The sequence below is a fragment of the Simochromis diagramma genome, unplaced genomic scaffold (genome assembly GCF_900408965.1).
Source record: "Simochromis diagramma unplaced genomic scaffold, fSimDia1.1 OVJJ01000419.1, whole genome shotgun sequence".
NCBI lineage: Eukaryota > Metazoa > Chordata > Actinopteri > Cichliformes > Cichlidae > Simochromis > Simochromis diagramma.
The window spans coordinates 1,480,480-1,499,827 of NW_024387244.1; the positions used below are offsets into that span (position 1 = coordinate 1,480,480).

General features: G+C 42.3%; 1 protein-coding gene across 5 annotated transcripts in view; it reads right to left on the reverse strand.

The window, feature by feature from the left end:
• Positions 1-18: 18 nt before the first annotated feature.
• The window catches only part of cep350 (centrosomal protein 350), a 33,454-nt gene continuing 14,124 nt past the window's right edge, over positions 19-19,348 (reverse strand). For 3 of the 5 annotated variants that reach the window (XM_040053091.1, XM_040053089.1, XM_040053090.1), the window contains exons 16-38: positions 19,112-19,254; positions 18,868-19,031; positions 18,156-18,266; positions 17,859-17,999; positions 17,560-17,699; positions 16,325-16,429; positions 15,988-16,208; positions 15,593-15,810; positions 15,162-15,440; positions 14,905-15,054; positions 14,643-14,803; positions 13,146-13,268; positions 11,232-11,488; positions 9,608-9,783; positions 9,180-9,324; positions 8,497-8,657; positions 8,242-8,366; positions 8,099-8,160; positions 6,067-7,970; positions 5,164-5,688; positions 4,853-4,999; positions 4,455-4,577; positions 19-3,311 (exon numbers count right to left, since the gene is read on the reverse strand). In XM_040053091.1, coding sequence (XP_039909025.1) covers positions 3,144-3,311; positions 4,455-4,577; positions 4,853-4,999; positions 5,164-5,688; positions 6,067-7,970; positions 8,099-8,160; positions 8,242-8,366; positions 8,497-8,657; positions 9,180-9,324; positions 9,608-9,783; positions 11,232-11,488; positions 13,146-13,268; positions 14,643-14,803; positions 14,905-15,054; positions 15,162-15,440; positions 15,593-15,810; positions 15,988-16,208; positions 16,325-16,429; positions 17,560-17,699; positions 17,859-17,999; positions 18,156-18,266; positions 18,868-19,031; positions 19,112-19,254 — 5,749 coding nt within the window. In that variant the 3' untranslated portion in view covers positions 19-3,143. The remainder of the gene's footprint in view (positions 3,312-4,454; positions 4,578-4,852; positions 5,000-5,163; positions 5,689-6,066; positions 7,971-8,098; positions 8,161-8,241; positions 8,367-8,496; positions 8,658-9,179; positions 9,325-9,607; positions 9,784-11,231; positions 11,489-13,145; positions 13,269-14,642; positions 14,804-14,904; positions 15,055-15,161; positions 15,441-15,592; positions 15,811-15,987; positions 16,209-16,324; positions 16,430-17,559; positions 17,700-17,858; positions 18,000-18,155; positions 18,267-18,867; positions 19,032-19,111; positions 19,255-19,348) is intronic. The other 2 variants (XM_040053092.1, XM_040053093.1) reach the window with 2 other exon arrangements.

Here is a 19,348-nt window from a genome sequence, read left to right on the forward strand (position 1 = left end):
ATTTCACATCACAACACATTCCTTTAGAAACAATGAAAGCTTTATTTACAGTTTCAAATTTCATTTAGTAAACAAATATATACTATGTACATATTTGCAAAGTAAACAGTGTTTTTTTTCCTTTTTATACAACAATCGTTAAAGTTACCGTAAGTGTGGGTCAGATTGGACAAACAGTATATTTACACCCATAAAAGATTTGTACTAATTTTCAAGTGCACTTGCAGCACACTCACAGCACATTATTATAAATATTCAGGGAAATCTAATTCGACTTGTTAATATGATACTCAAACATCTTGTGCCTACTTTTTCATTTAGTTAGAGATCAAACGGCAGGTGCTGCGTCTCCTGTGAAGACCTCGGACCAGACGATAGGAACGACACCGCTACACCAAACAGCTTCAAGCTACTTGAAGGCTGAGTTAATCTACAGACTACAGCTGAGGTCTTAAGCTGTTTGGTCCAGACACACAAAACAATAAGTACAACCAAGTACTGCATAGTTACAGAGGGGAACTTAGCTTCCACCAACATACAATCAATTGAAGAGGACAAAGACGGAGGAGTCGCAATAAAGCCTTGCAGAAAACGTTTCTAAGATACTAATCATGTCACCAGACTTTAATGTCATATAGCATGGAGACTGGTATCAAACGTTTTTGGTCTTTTCCTACATTATGTACAGTTTGAACATACACCTCAACACGTATTCAAACAGCATCAGGAAGGGGAAAAGAAAAAGACTCAGTTTAAGGTCACTTTAGCTCCAAGCAGTCAGTGAGAATTAACAAGCTCTCTCATACATGCCACAATGAGTTTCTACAGTTTGTTGGATCAAAGCCACACTGACAGTGGCACAAAAAAAAAGCCCTTAGATACAGTCCTACGTGCTGAACCACATCAGCTCAATGACTCACACTGTGCAGCCTGTCAGCTTGAGCCACTTGTTCCTGATACAGTACATCAATAACATGACTCAGCAGTGTCTATATGCACAGACACATGGGCTGGCCTGATAAGAAGCAGGTTAGACGCAAACATTTCCTCGGGCTGAGGCACAGAAGCAAGAGGAGATTTAAAAAACTGTCCAAAAAAAAAAAACTACACAGAAATATCTATAAGGCAGAAACTGAAGCGCTGGTTAACTGGTCAGAAGAAGAGCAGCCTTTGTAGGATCCTTTATAAAACGGTAGTATACAGCAGTTTAAGGGAGACATTCGAAGAAAATAGGTCCAAATGATGCAGAGACATCAGGAAAGTCAGTTTGAAACAAACAACTCAACTTGAAAAAGGCACTTGAACTGAATATGGAGTTCGACCACTTCTGGCTACTTTGTGATGCCTCGTTCGAACTGGTCGATGACTCGCAGCGGCCGTGGTTTTACATGACAGGGTGTTTATTCTAGGGCAAATGTTATGCAAACAAACCTTTCAGAGAGTAAATAATAAAGAAACGAGAACCACGGGTGTTTTCTCAGATAAGACGAAGTAAATGGACCGTAGGACAGCTGAGGCTCAAATCCAGCTTTTCGGTACTGCCCCGTAATGTAAGTGTAAAAACATCAGCCTACTGCAGTCGTTTCTCTTCTGTTTTCGTGCTACACACTAAAGTGTCGGTTGCGTTCACACCTACCACACAGAGAAACCAGTTGATAAGGTTTCTCTGTGTGGTCAACACTGTGCTACAATGTGAACATGCTTCCTAAAGTTAGCATACAGCACAGAAGAGGAACGCACTGTGTTGACCGACTGGACAGCTGTGGCCACAATAAAAAGTCACACAGTTTAGACAAACGGTTTCAATCGATTATTAAGAGAACGACTTTAAATATTTAAAACACATTTCTCCATCTTCTCTGCCTGGATTCTCCTCCCTAATGTATTGCCATATTCACATTTTTTATTTGTGCTTTTACAACAATGTTAGACTTTCTTTACACAAAGTTTAAAGGAGCTCTTCTCTGTATGTTTACTTACAAGATCATTTACAATTCTGAACTGTTCTTTGTGCCTCTAATTAAACATTTTCACGCAATAAATAACTAAGGAAGCAAACATGTTTCATAGACTCTTTGAACTCAGCGGTCCAACACAGCGAAGTCTGTCCAGATCTGATCAGAGACCAAGTGTTGCAACTCTAGATTTGTAATACAGCACTGACTATTTAAAGCCCCGACTCTCTGCTTTAAAGGCGTTTGATGGTCTTTAAACTGTAATGGCTGAAATACTTTTTCACAGACAGAACGTGGAGCAAGCCTTTAGTAAACCTGCGGTCAAAGCAAACCATGAGCTTTGTGAGCCAAAGAGTTGAGTTTTATCATTACTGGTAGGCAAATCACTTGACCCAATGCCAACTAAGGAGGTGCTGTATTTGCCAAAGACCAGAAAGTGATCTAAAAGTCCCCGTAAACAAGCAAGAGCTACAGCGGTTAAGGCAAACTTACAGAACCCTGCAAAGAGGACTGTGAATAAAACGAGCTGCAATTACCCCCCAGATCACTGGGTCTGGATGTGAAACCTTCAAATTAAAGCTTAGAGTTGGTACTTTAACCTGTTTAGTTTCAATGTGCTGCATTACAAAGCCAAGGCTATAATGTCTCACTGTCAAACCAGACTGCACGTTATATTGCTCATTTGTTGTTCTATTACAATTTTTGAATCCACATATATACACATTTACCTAAAGATTTACAATTCAAAAGAATTATCTACTACTGTTCTGAGTGGATGTTATTCCAAAGTCCACGACAGAACGATCACTTAGCAGCATTCACGGACCTTCGCATGCTTGCAAATGGCACAGTCCATCTCATCATCATCAACAGTCTGCAAAACGGCCGGTCCAGGCGAGAGCTCAGACTCGTGTTAAGGTTTTAGAGGGCGGGATTGCTCAAGAGGCGTTTTGAGCGCGACCGTTGTCGCTATTACAGTCAGCTGATGCGATTCAGCGAATGAATGTTGGAGAACTAAGGACAATTTGTTTAGCTGCGAGGTAATACTGAGACTGAAGGCATCAGAGGGTTGCTGTTGGCACATCAGCTGGTGGAAGCCCGAGCAGCGACAGTTGGCTGGAGTTCACCGTGGTGGGGAAAGAACGGGATTGAGCTAGAAGTTGTAGTTTAAACCCAAGCAGAACGCCATCAGGAGAGCGTGTCTCTGTTGGCTCTCTTGTCAGAAATGAGTGTGAGCACATTCACTGTGTCCTTCAGTAAAGAATCGAAGATGCTGTCTGCTAGCTGCATTTTGACAAACAGCTCGTCCTCGTCATAGTTGACCCACTGGGCCTCCTCCTCGTGGAGTTCCTGAACCTGAGAGAGAGAAAAACTGGTTTTACTACAGAAGCACAGTGACTGACAGCTGTCCCTATGACAAAGAATTAAGGATATATAGTAACGCAGTAATCTTACTACTATGTAAAGTAGTCTGAGGTGACAAACACTGTGGTTGGCACCACACAAATAACATCAGAGACATTTCAGGGAGCGAAGATAAAAAGTTAATGTTCTGTGTTTATGTAAACCAGCATTTGGTTTGTCTGTTATCCTGGCTAAACATTAAAACATAGCATGATAAAGAGCTGAAAGACTTTACAATAATTTCTTTGCTTTCTTGGCACAAAAGGGGAATAAATAAATTAAAAACAAATAAAACAACTGTTTGTTTTAAATATCTGCCCAAAACCTTCGTCCGAGCACATCTATCCATCTGGACTTTTCCTCTCAGGAGTCATTGGAGCTAAAAGGTTCCACTGTTTGTGTTTCCACTTTGGTGAAGGCTCATAAAGATTATCAAGTCAGCCTGCTGACACAGCTGTTGCACAGGACTGTGGAAAGCAAACTCTCGTTCACGTTCTCTCCTTATAAAAACTTAGCAATCAGTCTTACTACTTCCCCCCCATTCTCTTCAAACACACGTCTGTGTGACGGCCCGTAAAGAAACAAACACAAAGCAGCAACCGCGGACTCGCTGCTTATAACCTGCCCTGTGGTAACAAGCTGCACCTCCTCACAGAGAACTGGACCATAGCTACTGTAAAACAATCAGAGAGTCACAGTGTCTTTATTAACACCACTGTTTGACTCAACCACTAAAGCAAAAATTCCTCATCAATCCATTTTCACATCTTAGCATCTCTTTTCTATTTAAGACATTAAATGAACCTGCACCACCTGAAATAAACCATCGCAGTATGAAGCTTTTCAGGCAGATTATGTTCAACTTCCTGTAATTTTAATAAATCATTAAAGACTCTAATCTGCAATGCATGTTTTCCTAACTCTAAGTAATCCTATTACCTCTTTAAAGCTGTTGCTGTTATTTAGTGGAAATAAAATCATTTCTCATGATTCAAAATTTGCAATTTGTGTTTACTTCTAAAAATGATAAAGGCAACATTTACAAGATGCTCCGTTTGGGCCACAGAGAAATGCAAATGGCATTCGGGGGCCTACCAGTATGTGATCGACTCTGTCCCGCTTCTTTCTTCCAAACTTGAGCATCTTCTGCCAGTCGTTCTTCTGGTTCTGGTCTTTTCTCAGACCATAAAGCTTCAGTACTTCTTCTGTGATGAACTCCTGAGAAACAGCATAAGGGGGAAAAATAACATGTTAGGCACGATGCTGGATTTGAGTGACAGTAAAATCCTTATTAAGAATTTCTGATTTGGTGGTCAAAGGCCACTAAAAGTAATGCTCATGAAAAGGATTATAGAACATAAGTCAACTATGAAACAATTTCACAAAAATGTAATTATTTTATAGTCAAAAATATCAACAGTCAACATCACTACAGCATCATTATTGTCACTGTTCAACAGTTTCTCTCAGTGTTGCTGCCATCGTTCTTTTACCTGGATCTTCTTGATGTCTCCCGGTGTCCTGACTTTGTGAAATGAAGAGGACTTGACTCGACGCGGTTTGACCCACTGAGGCTGATTAGTATTGGGGTCTTCAGCATAGATCTCCTGAAGGATCTCCCACGTTAAGTCATACACAGCCTGAGAAAAGAGCACAGGTAAAAATATGAAGTACTGTATGAAATTTACATAAATAAAGCTTCTCAAGTAGAATAAGCTCAATTTAGGTGGTTTAGCCCAAAGCCAGCTTTGGAGCTTTAAAAACATGACTGACATTTTCATGGGTCCACACGTCTTATTTATACCTTTCTGTAGCTGCGAATGGACAGCGACTCCTGGTTCTGGGTGCTGTCCTCTTTGCCAAGGTATTCTAGTGAAGGTTGTGGACTTAGCAGCTGCCCATGAGTGAGCGTTCCCTTGTTCCCGAGGTCAAAGCTGTCCCAGAGCTCCCGTGTGGCAGCATGGACCATCTTCTCCACCTCTACAGCTGAGTGGGGTACCACCATGGCGGGCTGCTCAGGTAGTTTAGGAGGCAAGGGGAGAGGCAGCTCCGGTCTAGGTGGCGTCTTTACCTGGGGTTCTCCACCTGATGACGGACCCATTTCCCCTATAGCTGGGCCAGCTGATGAGCTAGATCTCCCAAATCCCGCTCCCAGTCGTGCCTCTTCCTCTTTGAGTTTCTGCTGTTTCCTGCGGGAGCTAAGGCCAAAGTCTTCATCAAACCAGTCCTGATCATCACCGAGGTCATCGAGCAGTTCACGGCTCAGTTCCAGCTCTGCTAGACGCTTGGCGAGCTCTTCTTGACCAATGGCTCCTAACACTGGACTCTCCTGTGTTGAAAAAGTAAAAATAAAAAAAAAGGACAACATTCAATTCTAGATTTGCATAAATATTAACATCTGATTGCAACATCACACCACGAGGCCTACAATAAGTTTCGGTTTTGCATTTTTGTGACATTTTGCTTACAAATATTTCACAAAGGCTTTCAGCACCGACCACCAAATTCAATGAAGTCTGTCAATATAAAGTTGGACTTTGGCTGAACAAATCCAGAGGACAGGCTCAAATAAACAAGTCACTATCTTGATGTCATCACTGCCAGCGGTTAGCTGACCGCTTTGATCTTATTATTATTTTTATCCAGAACTCATTACAAAACAAAGAAGCGGAAATTAAATAATCTGCTATTAAACGGTTAGACTCACCGGTCGGTTACACAGTTCTGGGGAGGACAGTTCCTCCTTTTCAACTGGGAGAAAGAAGGGGAGATCATCTTTTTGATCCACTGTAGATTTCCATTTTTCTTCTTCTTCTTCATTTTCACCAAACAGGTCTCCATTCATCTGCTTGGCAGCTTCAATCTTCTGCTCTTTCGCCCTTTTAATTTCAGCACACTGTTTAAGAGCGTCTTTCACAAAGTTGTTGACAAGCCTGTCTGCAACTGTGTCCAGCAAATCCTTGTCCTTTTCTTTCCTCTTATCATCATGTGACTCTACGTCTTCTTTTTCAACAAGGGCTGTAATCTCCTTTTTACTCTCCATCACCTGACCTGTTTTATCCAAGTCAGAGATGATGAGAGTGTGCGATGCATCTTCAGAATTCAACATCATGTCCTTAATGTTCTCGTCAGAAAATTGATGTTTAGATTCTTTGTGATGTTGTGAATTGAGCTGGGGCCTGTCCCAATGTGGATCCTGGCTCTTGAGAACAGAGCCATCAGTTTCCTTCTTATCATTTGACCCAGTCTCCTTGTGAGAGGTCTGTTCATTTTCCCTGTTGAGATTTTCTTGCTTTTGGAAATTGTCTTCCTTAGTTTTAGGTACATTTCTATCTTTATCTGACAAGTCATCAAAGAACGAGTCCTCATCTTCTGTGGTATCGGTGTAGAGCTCAAACTTGTCCGGGAGGTGTGTGATTTTGTCTGGTGGAGCGAATATACCATGGCGCTCGTCACACTCAAAGTATACTACTCCATCGTAAGTGCCATTGTTGCTCCCTTCAGACTTGTCCAGCTCAACACCTGCCCAGAAACCATTGGCGAAGCTGGTTGGACCTTTGAATCGCAAAGTGCCGGGCTGAACACCACCAACAAGAACTCGGTCTCCAATGTAAAAATCCGGCATTTCATCTATAACAGGAGAGAGGGGGACCTGCAGAGAATAGATGGTTGGTGAGTGTCTGGAATTAAAGCTCTCATTGTCCCGTTTAAAATCTACTGCTTGCTTATTGAGATCCAGCAGTCTTCCGGATTTATGGCTAGGCACACTGATGCCAGAATGGTGACTCGGATCTTCAGCTATTTCTTCCTCTACAACTTCATCCGGGCTGTCAAATGCCAGGCCCCTGCTAGATGCGTCTTTTCTTGAACCCTTGATTTCATGGGAGGAAACGTGGGAGGTTTGAGACTCAGCCTTGGAACTATGATGTTCTTCCTTGGATGAAGAATCCACTGATGACTCAAAGTCATCGTGATAACCATCTGCTACTGGAGAAGCCTCAGTGTCTTTTATGGAAGCCTCCTTCATTGAACCAAAAGCATCTGAGTTTGGGGATTGGGACTGGTCAACAGATGCAGAGCTGTAGTTTTGATGCGCTGAGGTTTTGAGGTCCGCTACCGCTGAATGTGGCTGACTAGAGGCAATAACGTATGGCTGTAAAGGTTCCTCTACATCAGATACTTCACTCTGCTTCATCTGATTTCCCTGCTCAAGGCCAACAGTTGATGAATGTTGTTCTTCTTCATCCACAGAAGAGGAAACACATTTAGATGTAGGCAACCTCTCCTGAGAGTCAAGTCTGTCTTCATTTTCCAGTTTTAGAAGATGCTGAGTTTGTTCATCCTCAACTCTGGAGCTTATTTCCACCTCCAGCTCTTCCTGAATATCAGATCTATAATCAGACACAATATTCTCATCTGCATGTTCTGACTTGTCTTCTGTGGAGTGCTGCCTAATAAGATCTTCTGTAGACTGATGATTCCTCTGTCCTGAGGTTGGACTTTCTGGGCTGCCGGATATTGCCACACCCGGAGTGACTCTTTGAGGCGCCTCAGCAGACACGTCTCCAGGCACTGAAGTGGATCTACTTAGATGTGGCTTAGGAAAGGCATCTGTCATAAGAGTGGGGAGAGCCGCATTATTACTGGAAAATATTTGTGAAAACACATTTTGAATAAACACCCCACGTAATCTATTTATTATAATAAAGTATTTATTATGATGACTTTAAAACACTCACGATGATCTAATGATGCATCAATTTGTGTCCTTTCAGACTCTGAGATTTTGATGAGTTCAGACCTGAGAAACAAGCATTTATTTTTAACTGCACACCATTCATTTGAAAATTATGTAGAAAAATATCATTATTATTCTCTGTACCTGTGTGAAGATGGAAGATGCTCTAAAACAGAGTTGGACTCGTTGATCTGGGAGTTGGTATCAAGTGTTAAGTCTGGCTCTTTGTTAAGGTCTGCCTTAGTTTTCTCAATGAAGTTGTTATAGTTCTGTAAAATCAAAATAAAACACAGAATGATAGCAGAGATAAGAATACACGCACAAGTAAACGTCCATAGAAGAAAAGAAATTATTCAAATCTAACTGGATGTTTAAATGTAGTTTACACATCATGTTTACCTCCAGCTGTTTCAACAGACTCGCCTCCTCTGCCTTCAGCCGCTCCTTATGTCGCTTCTTCTGCTCCTTCTTTAGCTCGGAGGCCATTAACTTACGTTTTTTGAGTTCTTCCTTGAGCGCCTTGATACGGCTCTCTATGTCACTCTGGTCTGAAATGGTTTCTAAAGAAAAATGTACATGACAAATCACAACTACAATGTGAAAATGGTACCAGACCTCTGATTAGCAATGGGTAATCCAACCTTTAGCCCATTCAAACACTAACACATTTCTTCGGGGATTACTGTACATTTTCTTTACCGGGAATGTGTAAAGTTCATTTCCATAAACACACTGAACAAAAAGAGTATTGAAAACATTTAAAAAGTGACCTGGAAATGAATAAAGCACACTCAGCTACAACACGAGGCCAGCACAACAGTTTGCACTGGTACGATAAAGTGCAATGCAAAGAGTTCCCGTCTCCTATCACACAGTTAAGCTTGTTAGGGAGCAGGGAAGTGGTTGCATAATGCATTTCTGGCATCATCACATTCTTCCTGCCTACACAGCGCCAGCAATATAGCTGCATTATGTCAGCTGTCTGCTTTACCCATCCTTTCGTCTCTAAAAACTGTCGGGAAGAATTTCACACTCCAAAAGCGTTATAATCTCAGCGTGGGTTTTGCACACTAGTAACTCACCAGACTGTGTGGCCATTGGAGGGTCGGTGGGCTGAGTGCAGGGGCGGATAAGTGTCCGGGCGGTGGAGCGGAGCTGCATCTTTGTTTTACTGCTGCCCTCTGAAGGAGATGCAGCAGGGCTGTGGCTGCCTTCAGGAGCATTAGACTAGATGGGAAGACAGAGGAACACTACTTCAGGACATGTCACATGACATCACAGTCAACAGATGGTATGCTTACATTAATATTTTACAGTCACAGTAAATTAAGTAAGGCTTAGTGAACCCTTTTCCTAATCCTCAAGAAGTACAGCAGAGGAAAAAACGCAGCTATAAGATTCTTTCTCCTGTACACAGATGTGTGTTCAAAACCCAGAAAACTACAGTGAGTATCAAAGCAATTAGTTGAAACAATAAAATACAAAAAGCTAAAAATACAAAATCCATTACATGCAGTTGACTTGCAGGTGATTGTGATGCTGAAGTGAAGTCCTGGGTGTAATTTGCAGGGCTGCCCTGGACAGAGGCCAAAGGTATTTCAGAGACTGAGGCAGGCGGAGCCGGTCCCTCCGTGTGTATACTGGACTCAGGTGTCACTGACGAACAGTCGCCCTCGCTAACATCCTCTGAAAAATGAAACAAACCAACATTGTTATGTATTTTACTCTTACTCCCACATAGGGATGCGTATCGAAAACCGGTTCTTGTTGAGAACCGGTTCCCACTGTTTCAATTCCTTGGAATTGTTTGCCATTTTTGCAAACGATTCCCTTATCGATTCCAGTCGCCCCGAATGACGTCACCACATTGCGGAGCGTCATTTACCTGGCAGGAAACACGGCGCCTAAGCGGTTCAAACGCTCAAAAGTTTGATTATACTTTACGAGAACGGATGACAACAGGGCAACTTGCAATACTTGCAAAGTGGATATTTCATTTAAGGGAGGAAACACTACGAATATGCAAAAGCATTTGCTCACAAAACACGCGATGACCTTAAATGAATGTCGTGTTTTTAATTCCACTCCGGACTCGTGAATCTCAACCCAGCAGCAACGGTAACGTTTGCACGTCCTCTCCCGTTAATGCGGCAGGTAAATAATCAACTAACAGTGCATATTATGTTAGCGCGATCTGCCTTATTACAAAACCTGCCATTACTGTGCATTTAGTGACCACGATGAGAGAGACAGAGTCTGCCTCAGATGCTGGCAGTTCTCGCTGCAGTCTGCCGGTAGCGTCTCCTTTCAGGCCAGGATAATAATAATAATAATAATAATAATGGATTGGATTTATATAGCGCTTTTCAAGGCACCCAAAGCGCTTTACAATGCCACTATTCATTCACACACTGGTGGAGGCAGCTACGGTTGTAGCCACAGCTGCCCTGGGGCAGACTGACAGAAGCGAGGCTGCCATATCGCGCCATCGGCCCCTCTGGCCAACACCAGTAGGCAAGTAGGGTAAAGTGTCTTGCCCAAGGACACAACGACCAGGATGTCGTTGTGTCCTTGGTGACGAATGTCACCGAGCAGTGACTCAGTTTGTGGTCAAAGGCTTGCACCCATTGGCCACAGCAGATGATTTTCAGTAAGTGAATGTGTTTAATTGTAGGCAGGGACATTACTGGATATTCTTGTGTAATTGCTACAGAATAATCTATGTTATACTTTGTTATTGCTACAGACAAATATTTATTTTATTATTTTACATTTACAATTTTTTTTCCTGGGGACCCCGTGACACCCCATTGAAGAGCCGTAGGCTGGATCTCTTAAGATCTCACTGCTGGGTTTGTAAGGCCATGTTACTCCTAAATTTCTATCTTGTTCAAAGAGAAGATAAAAAACAAAGTTCTAAGCTATTCGACCTTAGTGTTCTCCTTTTTTTAAAAGAATCAATAAAGAATCGAATCGTTAAACAGAATTGAAAATGGAATCTGAATCGTGAAAATCTTATCAATACCCATCCCTACTCCCACACCACACTGTGTATTTTTTAAATCCCATTACGTTGTTATTTTCCGGTTAAACCATGTTCTACGCTTGAAAATAAGAAAATTCGGCAGCTTCACCTTTCTCGCTGTCAGTTCTGGGCTCTGAGCTGCGGCGGTGACTGAGGTGGGAGCTTATATCAGAGATGTCCTTTTCCTGTCCCTCTGACACGTCAAGATGATTGTCCCGAAGTGTTTTCTGGTCCCATGCAGCCAGGGCCTCTTTCTCCATCCTACGGACCTCTGCCTCCTCCTTGTCCAGTTGCTGCTTCCATTGTAGCAGCTCTTCAGCGTGGTGACGTCTTTGCATCAGCTGTTGTTCTCGTTTGGTCAGGAACCTACAGAGGTGGATGGAAAGGAAGAAATGGGAAAGAATAAAGTGATGAAGAGGAAGTGGAAGAACGGTTAAAAAAAAAAAAAAAGAGATGAGAATGGCAGAGAGGAGGAAGATGAAGGAAGAGAGATGAAGAGAAGCAGTACAAATACACTGAGCATTAGAAAAGGTTAAATATGACCTGCAGAAGCAAGCAAACCCAGAATCACCTTGACATTCAGTTATTACTGCAAACTCAACTCAAACTTTTGTCCAGCGCACACAGAATTAAAACACACATCCCACACATGCCCAGAATAATCATCCAAATACAGATATGTACAAGTACCCATTATATACAATAAGTGATGAAATGTCACTTAGGAGAAAAGAGGAGAAGGAAAATAATAGCAAAGATGTCAGATTCATGCATCAGATTCAAACCCAGGGAGCAATAAGCATTGTCACACACACACACACACACACACACTAAGCAGTTTAAATATGATTTTTTAAGTCCTAAGAACAGCTTCTTCAGTCTCCGAGTGTTCCTTTACGTTCCTCCACCTCCTTATATATCAGAATAACAACTCAAAGAATAGTTTTGTTGTCTCGCAAAGCAAGAAGACCGTTTAATTCTTCAATTCAATGTATATCAGGGACACTAACACATACAAATATCTGTCAAAATAAAGCGCAGTCAGGTATAGCTGTTTTGTAATATGGTCTCCCACAGCTATGGGTGCCATTACGGTGCAGTATTATTTAGCCTTGATCTAATTTAGAAGCCTTTCTCTTGACCTAATTTATACTGATGACAGCCCAGATACTAAAGACCGAGACTGGGGAGATTCTTTAGTGCCTTCCCAAACTCTATTAGAGCCAATGACCATCTGTACTTATTATCCCATCCTATGCAACAGTTACATAATAAAAGCGCTAGTTAAGATTTACTGGGCTCATTAAAGAGATAAACCACTCCATCTCTGGTCTTTTCTCTGAAAACTCCTTTACTTCAATGTCACTGTGCGGTTTCATTTCCAAACATTTTATTTTGATAACTAGGCTGCAGCTCTCAGCTAGAAGCCACAATGTAAAGAATAATTTCCACTGCAAATTTCGCTAATTCATTCCAAGAGGCAAGGAGGAGGGAAACAGTTGTAAATTAAACATGACACAAATTAGTGAAATCCCAGTTTTAAGTCTGAGATTCCCATCCAGCAAGGAAGGCTCCTACTAAATAACATAACCTTTGACCATCGCAAATCAAAAGGTTTCCATTTCCCAATTTTCCCTCGTGTTTATTGTTTTACGCTCGACCAGTGTGCTTTAATACCTTCTCTGGTAACACTGGATTTTTTTGTCTTGCTGATGCCACAAATATCAAGGACTAGAAAAAAAAACATGTTTAAGGTTAGCTTATTTCAGTAAAGCAGCTTTCCTTGGGCACTTTAAGCTTTCATCCAAACTCTGTCCCCATGAAAAAGCCCATCCTGAAAGTTACAAACCTTGAAATATCCCAACAAAGAACCTCAGACATATCAGCACACATCATTCACCATCCCACCCCACCAAGGTCCCAGTGCCAGTGGACAAACACAAGCATGTTCCATGGGGTGGGGGTGGAGTTGAGGCAGGGCAGGGCAGGGCTAGGTGCATAGGTAGAGAACACTGTACAGTACCTGACCAACTGCTTGTAGATAAAGAGCCTGAATTTAGGGTGAAGGTTGGGAAGACAGACACTGAGGGAGGCCCAGTGATGGGCCGTGAACACAGAGAAGAAGCAGTGGACAGGAGAACAGTGTCTACAACACACAAGCACGCAGAGACAGAGTCAAAAGAGCCACACAAACGAGGATACATTTACAGCGCACACGCAGACACACGTACGTAATGTAAAGAAAACAGAACAAGACGCAGAGGAAAGAGACAAGCAGAGAGAAAGGGAGAGAGTGATATGAGAAAATGTCGTTTTATCGCACCCGAGGTGTCAAGCTGTTACGTTTAAAGCACTTCTTCTCATGTAACAATCCTTTTATCAACATTTGACTCAGTGTGTGCGTTAAGGTAACCTTGAGGGTTTGTCAGGATGTCATTACCGGCTAACCTGCTTACTGAGGCAGTTATGACAAACTAATCTGCAACTACGACAGTCAAACGAATTAGTGTTGGTTAACACCGTTAGGTGAAGTTGTTACTGGGTATTTTTGTTAACAAAACAGCAGATTTGGGAGAACAACGGGGAAAAGGTCGTCTAAATGATCCGATTATATTATTCTATATTACCTGCCTGAAGCCTATAACATTATACAACAAAACCACAGTAAAACCGCTCAGATATTTTTTGTTGTAAGCCTTTATTTGAAGAATTGAAGCCCTAAAAATTGCTGAAAAGGGGTAATGGAAGGCTGGTCTGTTACTTATACGCAAATTATAAATCCCAGAACAATTCACACTTGTTTGTACCATCTAGATTTGAGAGGCTCTGCAGTCAGCTGACCAAAGCTGGTGACCAAGTTTAAAGCTTTAGGTGACCTACAGCTACTGCGAGCCCATGGCCAATATGAGAGTCATTGGGTGTAATAAACTTTATGGAATACACGGCATACATATAACTGAATGTTGCAGTGCTAAGGTTAAATGGCACTGTAAATATTTAGGGTGTTTGATTATTGTCTGATGTTCTTTCTTTCTTTCAAACATATCAGTAGGAGAGCTTTTTACAAAGTAGCTTATATAACTCGAAACTCAAAGATGTACTGAGGGAGTGTGTGGCTGCTCGTCTAAGCTAAAGAGACGAGCACTTTAAAACAGCAAGAGAAGCACGGCGAGCAGCAAGAGAAAGATGCCACACTGTTTCAATTAGTGCTAGATAAGGTCTCCCACAGTAAATGTACATCTCTGCTTTGTATCCTGTCAAACTAGAATTAAAAAGAAGACTTTTATAAACTACGATAACTTTTCTTTTTAATGAAGCTATGCTATCCAAGAACATAGCACTAATGGAGGGATGTCTTTGCAGCCACATACTAAAAGCAATTCAGATTTTAATCAAAGTAAAACTAAAGTTAAGTTGAAAAATAAATGAATACATGAATTCTTATCATTCAGTGGGAGGCTTGTCAATAAGGAGACAGCCAAGCCCAGTTAATCCATGAAGATTAAATTAAAGTCCTTACTTTTCATCCATGTGAGAGCGCATCTTCTTGAGCTTCTGCATGATGCTGCTAGTCTCACTTCCAGAGACAGAGAGTGAGGGAGAGGGGCTGCGGTTATCACCAGCATGCCTCATATCTGGGGAAGCTGGCTCAGACCCTGGGGTTTCTGACACCGGGGTCTCCTAGAGGATGATCGACACACGCAGAAAGATTGAGAATTAATAAGGGAAAAAAGAAAAGAAATGAGCACACCAACATGTCTGGTTGAATGTACGCTACTTACAGGAGGCGCTTCAATCCCAGCACACTTGAGACGTTCCTTCAGCCTGAGTGTTGAGTTTCTCATCCGTTCAATCTCCTCCTGCTGTTTCAGCAACAGCTGCCTTTCCTTCCTCGCAGCTTTGTTGGCCTCCTGAAGTCGCCTGATCTCAGCCTGAGAAAATGAGCAGTGAGAGAGAACACTGCTTAGTAGCAAAAGTTAACACCACAGCATTCAGTGAAGCTCCCTCAATGTAACTGTGCTTTTGCCATCCACAGTACCTGCTCCTGCTGCAGCTTTAAGAGAAGGCCTCTCTGCTTCTTCCTGATTGGTGGCATTTTGTCATCCTCTCCCTTATCTCTCAGCTTCTTCTTCAGGTGCTCTAGCCAGGCCAGCTCTGTTCTGGTCTTCTCCTTGAGTGCTTTCTGGCGAAGACGCAGCAGAGAGCTCTGGTGCTGCAGTCTTACCTCCTCATCTTTCATGTACTGGCGAACCATGTCCATGGTGAACTGGGAAAAGCTGTCCTGTCCACCAGAGAAGGCTATGTTTGAGTCCTGTGACTGCAGGAGAACGTGAAAATGAGAAGACAGTGAGATTTAAGAAGGAAGAGAAACCATAAGTTCAGTAAGGAACAGGTAAAGAACAAGTAAAAAATGATTTCAGTTACATAGCTGCATCAACTGATTGTGCTGGCCAGTGTTTGGACTCTCACCTTAAAAGAATTGTGCAGCCCCGGACCTGAAACCAATGTGCTGTGATTGGCTCCATCATCCTCTGACTCCTCGTGGTGGCGGGATTTTTTCTCCATGGTTCCCCGGCGATGTGCCTCCGATGGCAGAAGAGAGCGGAAGGAACGCTCTTCTATCTCGTCTTCTGTCATGGACTCGTCAAACTTGAGCGAGTACTCTGTGGCCACTGATGTACTGTCTCCTGAAGATGCAGAGACCAAAAGAAACGCGGGGTGAAGTTTTGGGGTTTTTCTTAGATAAAGATCAAAGGTGGGCATCGTGTTTTTATATTTTCCTCTAACAGTGATGATATCAACATCTGACTGTTGACACGGGGAAAAGAAACAATTTAAATGCATGTCGAGTTTTTAACTTTTACCTTTTTCATCCAGTACAGATGGAATACTGTCACTGCAGATGGAGTCATTTGCTGCTGCTGCTAGAACTTCCTCTTCTATGGAGCTGCTGGCTGCTTCCTGTTTTGGCCTTTTCTCGAGTCCACTATTCCTCCATTTCCCCTCTATGGCCTCTTTTTTCATCTGCTTCTCATGGTTTGATAAGTGATGTGATGGGCTGTGTTGGCTGCTTAAGGCAGATCCACTGAGCGAAGGGAAAAAAGGCATATTGAGTGGGTTTGTTTCAATTCGTATTCCTCAAATATAATGAAAAAAGAAAAACCTGCAGACATGGCACTGCATAAAGAGACTGACTGGTACCTGAGATTCGGTTTCCTGAATGATAGCGAGTCAGAATGACTCGCGCTCAGTGAAGACAGCGGCTCCTCTGACCTGGTCCTTCTGTTTGATGGTTCACTCTGAAAGCTGTAAGAGAACAAGATTTTAAATTTAGGCCTTTGAGGTAAAAAGGGTTGACACCACTTGGGTTGTTAACCCTAATGCATGTCCAACTAGTTGTTTAATATTATTAGAGATAGGCTTGGCTGTGAATATCTGAACAGTTCAAAGGTGGGTCCAATAGTGAAACCAGTTACAGCTAGCATGTCAAAAGTCTGCCACAGCTTTGCAGAGTCATGCAGACAGATAGAATGTTTTATTTCGAACATGCAAATATAACTGAAATAACAAAGAAAACAAAACTTAAAAATCGTCAAGTTTTCATGTATATATCCATGTCTACAGAATGTGTGTGCTCGATGAGGAGTAGGATGAAGTTTAGACTTTTCCTGTTCTACCCCCTTATTTTAAATTTCATTGCTTACAAATCCATACCCAGAATTCAACATTATTTGATCCATACATGTTTAACTATGTACAAGTCTAACACATGAACATACACAAATAAAACCATTTTCATCACGTAAACCAAAACAACAACAAACTACATTTTTACATAAACTAAGCACCTTGTGTTTGACACCAGCTTAATCTCTGAGCTTATTTTATATCTATGTGACAAACACCTTAATGAACACTTAAGCTTGGGGTCCTCTGGACTTGATCTGTGAAATAGATCAAATGGTAAATGGCCTGTATTTGTACAGCGCTTTACTAGTCCCTAAGGACCCCAAAGCGCTTTACACATCCAGTCATCCACCCATTCACACACACATTCACACACTGGTGATGGCAGCTACATTGTAGCCACAGCCACCCTGGGGCGCACTAACAGAGGCGAGGCTGCCGGACACTGGCGCCACCGGGCCCTCTGACCACCACCAGGCAACGGGTGAAGTGTCTTGCCCAAGGACACAACGACAGAGACTGTCCGAGCCGGGGCTTGAACCGGCAACCTTCCGATTGCAAGACGAACTGCCAACGATCGCCCGCATCAAGGCTCACCACCTCATGTGATAACACGAGGTGAAGGGTAATCTTCAATTCGTCAAGCGGTTCCCTGCAAAAGCATTTTTGCTTTGCGTGCCCATCGCTGTTACGAAGGATATAAAAATCAGAAACTGACAGGAAAGTGAGCGTGATCGTTTGGAGTGTACCTGTCAGAGTCTACGTTATCCTGTCGATGCTCCATCGAGTAAGTGTCATTTTCTTTTCTTTGCTCCACTGTGGAGGAATCAGTGGCAACAGGAGGGACAACCACAGATCCTGACATCTGCGACCGGACTAGTTCTGTCATCTGATGAAGTAAAACACAGTAAGGCGATCAAAATGTATGACCTCGTCACTCTTAGGCTGGATGTTATGCTTTTTCTCTTCTTCAACAATAAATCAGCTTTTGCTGTACAATTAGGACACAGGCTTTTTCCAGGCAGGGAGGAGGGAACTGATTGCTAACCTCTTTGATGTGTCGGGCAGCATCGGCTGTGTACTGCGCTGCCTCGGCCTGTTGAGTCATCATCTTAGTAGTTGATTCCTGGAGGCCTCCCAAAGTCTTTTTTTGAGATGCTGCCAAGGTTTCCTGCAGTTCTATATGAGCCTGGACAAAACCATATACATACATATACATTACACAGACAGAAAATCAAAGCGCTCATACGTTGGAAATTAAAAGGTTATAAAGCAAACGTTGAATCTATTATCCACAAATACATAAACATTTTGTTGGTTCTTGTGAGCTGATTGTGTGCAGTACCCTGGCCACTCTCTGCCTGTTTTCTTCCAGCTGTAGTTTTGTCTCAAGAGCTTCTCGTTCGGCCTTGATCTTCAGCTCATAGAGCTCACGTTCATGGCGCTGCTGCTTGGCCTGCAGGGTCAAAGTTCACAGAGTAGGTCAATAAAGTGTAACACAGTAAAACAGCAGGTAATATTCTTGTTTTCACCACAGCTGGTGCTGCAACTAATACAACATTTAGAAATAAAAAGAAAACTTAAAGAAAAAGATATTTAAATACTGACCTGTGTTCAAAACATCAAATCATATTTCATGAGCCAGAAAGATTATAGAAACGAAGTAACTTGTAATCCTTTGAAACTTCTGATAGGTAAAGATTAATGCCACAGCTAATATATATCTCCGGCTCTCTTCCACAGCATGTCTTTATCCTGTCTTCCTTCTCTCACCCCAACAACAGCAGATGGCCCCGCCCCTCCCTGAGCCTGGTTCTGCCGGAGGTTTCTTCCTGTTAAAAGGGAGTTTTTCCTTCCCACTGTCGCCAAAGTGCTTGTTCATAGGGGGTCATATGATTGTTGTTTTTTTTCTGTATGTATTATTGTAGGGTCTACCTTACAATTGAAAGCACCTTGAGGCGACTGTTGTTGTGATTTGGTGCTGTATAAATAAATTTGAATTGATCTGAATATATATCATCACATTAGTATTTCATAGGAAACATCTCCTACTTTACCTTGAGCATTTGGGCCAACGATGCACTCTCCTGCTGTGCCATGGACACACCCATTAACCTTTCCACATCCCCCAACTGTCTGAATGACTCCTCAATTGAGTCCAAATAATGGAGTTCTGCTGCCATACGCTGCTGCAGGACACCAGGTGAATACTGTAGTTCACCTGGGAGAAAGCAGAGACGAAGGGAGTTAGACATAAATAAAAATAGATAAAATAAATAAGCAAAAGAACTTTATTTTTACCGGTGGACTTGGTCTCTGCTCTACCACCAGGAGCTAAAGTGCCTGTGTTCTGGTTGGACGCATTTCTCAAAAGCTCATTGGGAGATTCTACTGTTGGAGGAGACCGGGGGATTGGAGAACTAGTAGAGGAAACCAATCTGGACCTGCAATAACAAAGCGATGAAACATCATCAGTATATGGGGTTTGTCAATGTAATAGTTAGCAACATGTTTTAACATTATTTGATACAGAGAACA